At 42.9% G+C, this 4832-nt stretch overlaps 1 protein-coding gene across 1 annotated transcript in view; it reads right to left on the bottom strand.

Annotated features, from left to right (window-relative positions):
* The window catches only part of F3 (coagulation factor III, tissue factor), an 11139-nt gene extending 6313 nt beyond the window's left edge, over window positions 1–4826 (bottom strand). The window contains exons 1-2 of the mRNA XM_015500872.2: window positions 4571–4826; window positions 3321–3426 (exon numbers count right to left, since the gene is read on the bottom strand). Coding sequence (XP_015356358.1) covers window positions 3321–3426; window positions 4571–4670 — 206 coding nt within the window. The 5' untranslated portion in view covers window positions 4671–4826. The remainder of the gene's footprint in view (window positions 1–3320; window positions 3427–4570) is intronic.
* Between the last annotated feature and the right edge of the window lie 6 nt (window positions 4827–4832).

The raw sequence follows: 4832 nt of genomic DNA, 5'->3' as shown, positions 1-4832 counted from the left end.
ATATATATATATATATATAATCATTTATTGACTCTGCTGTATGCCCAATACTATACTGGGCCTTTTACACATGTTACTTCATTTGATCTACTCCTTCTAAGAAAGTACTGGATTTTTTTTTTTTTTAACATATGGGAACATGGAAGATTAGAGACACTAATTTTCCAAAGTCACATGGCTAAAGAGTGGCAGAGCTGTTGGGTCTGTTGATCTCATTATACTATATGCTAGATGTAAATACAAGATGTGAACACATCTTATCAAAAATTACAAGATAACAATACAGTTAGTATTCTACCTAGTAAAGTCTTAAGACTACGAGGCTAAAAGATCTTTCTTTGTAAGATACCATTGAAGGGGAAATGATTTAAAGAACTTACTAAAAATGAAATTCTTCTAAAGGACCCAAACAATCACAGGTTAACAATCACTGCATCCTGATCCACACATTCCCATCCCAGGTGAAGCGATAGAAGTCACTGCTCTGCCCTTTATTCTGCCAGAGTCTGACCCATTATTTGAGGACAAGCTCCTAATCCCCTTCCTCCAGGAATCTCCAAATTGAACACTGCGCTCAGCATCAATCTTTCCCTTCCTTGTCCCCTGGCACCATACTGCCACTCATGCACTTAATATGGCACCGTCTCTTTGTACTTGGCTCTTGTGTTCTTTCCCAAGCTGCAGGGCTTGGGGGCTTTTCTGTGAATAGCATGGTCTACCTTTACAGGTTGAATTAATAAATCATTAGGGGCATATGGATTCAACTGTCTAAATCCATGCATAAGAGCCATAAATGTGTATTCTTTAAAACTTGGAATTAAATGACCAATTCTAAAAGAATTCGGGTGAGCACATTTTTTTTTTTAATCTTAAAATTCACAAACTAAGGTTGATACAGGAATGTTTTTTATTTTTAAAAATTTTCTGTGATAAGCATAGGCTATTTGTTTCAGAATGACCCAAATGAATTTTCATCCTCTTTGGAAGAGTGCATGGGAATGTGGTGATTCCTCTCCACTGCTAAGGCAAACAAGCCATTCAGCTAGCTGAACTCTGCAGTGACATACTGTCTGAGAGACGCAGTGTTTAGTTGCTCCCAACTCATAAGCAGGGACCATATGCTCTTTGGCAAAATTTAGCACAAAGGCCTATATCACAGTTAAGTAGTGAAATCCTGTCAATGTGTAATGAAGGGGCAGTTCTCTAGAAGGGGCCTTGAATACCATAAACAGCATTAGCACCTTAAGAGCCTTTGAGGTTCCTCTAGGTATTGCACAATCCCCAGATGTGGAAATAACCAAAGCCCCTCCTGAATTAATACAAATTCCAACAGAATACAGGCCATCACTGAGTTGCAGGTTGTTTTCAGGAAGTTTTTAAACTCAGTTTTAGTATTCAGAACATCCCCATGGAATCAGTATTACAGGAGATGGTCTGGTGCAGAGGCCTGAGCCAGTGACAATTCCCACCCACCACTGAAACCTGCTTCTAAAGGGGAAAATGCAGCTGGAGCTCTGCATAGGGACTTTAGGGGGACAGTGCTGGCCTTCGATAGAGCCAGACTTCAGGGTGAGGGCAGTGGGCATGGAAGGGTGGCTAAAGATAAGATGCTTCCTAAAGGGAGGAAAATGGGAGGGAAGGGAAGCCCACCAAGGAGATATGCTGGGCCAGGCCTTCCCTCTTCCTCCTAGTTTTGTGGCCACACTTAAGACTGGAAGAGCCCCCAGTCCAGGGTCTCAGGAAACTGGAATTCCAGGCCCGAGAGGGCATCCCACCCACCAGCACAGGCATCACAGATCCTTCACCTTTCAGAGTAACAGTATTCTGATCTGGACTATAACTGCTGTGATCCTCTCAGCCTAGGAATCCAGTTTGTTCGTGGGGAGGTGAAAGAAGCACTCAGATCTCAGGCTGTGGCTGATGGAAATGCTCCGAGGCCCTCCAGCATGGGGGAGATAGACCATGAGGAGATAGACCTGCTGGCAGGGCCAACTTCCCCATACCTGAGATCTGATGTAGGCAGGTCAGGGGTCATGCTCATTTAAATAATGGCAGCTTTTAAAAGTCCAAGAACTTAAGAGTTGACTAAGGCTAATGTTTCAAATTCAAGTAAATCATAAATATATTTTCACATGTTGCTCAAATATAAGATAGAATATATTTAGCATTCTTCCCAAAATGTAATTTTTGTCATCCAGAAGAAAAGAGTTTACTAAGGTCTACTTAAGGTCTGTATCAAACAAAGTAGAAGCTGATTTGACAAGTTTGACTATAAACTTGGGTTACAAAATTGCTCTCTCTCTCTATGTATGGAGCACATAGATACATGCATTCATGCATGAATGCAAATTATCTTCCCTAATGATTTGGCAATAGTTGTCATAGAGTTCATTTTGAAAAACAACAATGTCCACCTAAAAGACCCACCCTGTTCCTAGGAGCTGCATCTTAATGCTATAAAAGTCTGACACAAGTCGACAAAATAACAAAACTGTAAAACACGTTTAATTTTTGCCAGTGATACATTTGTTTCTTTATACAAATAGTGTTAAAAATAATTTCCATAGCAGCTGTCCTCTATTTCTTAAAATCTCTACCAAGCCTCCCATGACATTTTAGCAAAAGCTTGCCCAGGATATGGTGAAAACCATCAAGGAAAACATGTGGCACACCCTAGACATTTAAATCAAATATGCTTAGACTGGCTCCTGGGGAGAGCTTTCAATTAAAGATGAGGCTTGAATGAGCCAAGGAGCCCCAGACAGCTGAAGGTGTAGACAATGAAGTCCTTTAGCAGTATTTCTGTGCAGCTCAGTGAGTCAAGAATTTGGCTTCCTTTGAGATCATGTATGCAACCAAATTTCGATTCAGAGTCCAAAGATTAATGAATCAACCACTGCTTAAGGGCAATGTATACATTGGAATTGGAATTCCTCCCCACCTTTTCCCTAACAAGTTGGATGAAGCTTAGTCTAGACAGCAAAGCAAAAAGACATCTATGTTTAGATGAGATTAGTTATCACTGATATTAAAGCACAGGATCAGCACCTGCTCAGGATGGTTCACCTCTCTACAGTTTATACTCTGCTTATGAATTTTCTCATCATTTCCAAAAACAATGAAAACATTATGTAAGTTTAAGGTCCAGAAATGTTGAGGCTTGAAAGAGCATGACACTGGCCAGCAAATTATCATGTATGCCCTCTTTTTTGTCATCCCTAAATAACCGCATCCAGTCTAAAGTCAGCATTTATATTCAGAGCAGAAACATCAAAAATCTTAATTAAAATCTTAATCTCTCTCTTTTGGACCTAACTTACCTTATCTGAACAGTGTAGACATAATTGACGGGTTTGGGTTCCCACTCCAAAATTGTCTTGAAATTAGTTGATTTCCAAGTTAAATTATATGCTCTAACTGGAGTGCCTTCAAACAACAGAGAAAGAGCTATTATTACACGTACCTCTCAGTCCGTAACTTTGTGCTAACAGTATAAAACATCTTCTCAGCCTCCCATCACCATAAACTTTACATTTTTGTTTCAACTGCAAAAGTTTTGCTATTGAATTATTAAGAGGGGAGAAAAAACACTTTTCAAATTTTCTCTAGACCCAGAATTTCCTCTTGGCAAGATCCACCTTTCTATGGAAATAGGCAAGGATCTTGAATTCCTCATTTGGAATTATTCAGAAAGCCCTGTCATAACTTGACCTGGAAGCACAGCCCAGGAGCCACGGAGAAATGCACAACTCAGGGTCAACTCACCACCACAGAAGGATAGCTAGGAAGAATTTTCAGTGAGTTAGGAAAAGGGTAGATCCCACATGTGTAAGAGTTAGGAATGCATACAAATGAAAAAAAGTCAAACTTGACCTTTTCCATTTTATCCAAAACGTCTCTAACCTGAAACTTTCACTGAGATCAAGATGGACATGGTGGCCGGTCTGTTGGATGTATTCTATTAGGATGCTTTATTAAGGTCTTCTCTGCTGATACTCTAAAGGAGGAAATCTCTGCCCAGCCCCAACAGGCATGGGATAGGCACACTGTCATGCCTAATCCAATCCTAGCGACACTGTACAGCAGGATTGCTTCTATCCAATTTTAAAACAAAGACCACATAAGAAAGACCAGGGGTGCTCTTTATTAAGGGAAGATGAACACACATTGAAAGATAATATTTAAATCATTCTTTGCGTGTCAACCTGTGCGGATACGGACCACGTCTCAACACAGTCAAGGTCGCAACTCATTAGGAAGCTTTTTACTCAAAATTAAAGCGGGATACCCCAAATCCGCTTATATAAATAATGGACACACCAAGCTAAGCATCTCTAATGTAAGGCGAAGACGGGACTGGGACACTTATAACCATTCCGCAACTCTCGCCAGTGCGCCTCGCCGCACGGGTTCATTCAAACCCGGCGAGGTGAGCCCTGCGGAGCTCCGCGGGAATCGAGGTGGGAGGCACCCTGCGGCGCCGCGGGAACCCAGGCAGCGCGCTCCCAGGACTGACCCTTCTCTCCCGCGGGTGGCGCGCCTCCCGCTTTCTTGACCGGATGCCACTCACCTGTAGCACCCGCCACCTGGGCAAGGACCCAGCCGAGCAGAAGCGTCCGTGTGAACAATGTCTCTAGGCGCGGGAGCCTGAGCCAGGCAGGGCTCGCCATGTCCTCCAGCGGGCTGCGAGGTCGGGAGGACTCCAAGGCGCCTCGGAGGCTGGAGAGGCTGGGCTGCAGGCGCTGTGGGGTGAACAGAAGGAGCAAAGGGGGTACGGGGAACACTGAGTCTGCCCCAGCTCGTGAGGGGTGCTCTATAAAGAGGCGCGCGGC

Source organism: Marmota marmota, unplaced genomic scaffold (genome assembly GCF_001458135.2).
Source record: "Marmota marmota marmota unplaced genomic scaffold, marMar, whole genome shotgun sequence".
Lineage (NCBI taxonomy): Eukaryota > Metazoa > Chordata > Mammalia > Rodentia > Sciuridae > Marmota > Marmota marmota.
Note: the sequence above shows the minus strand (reverse complement) of the source record. Positions and strands in the feature narration are given on the sequence as shown.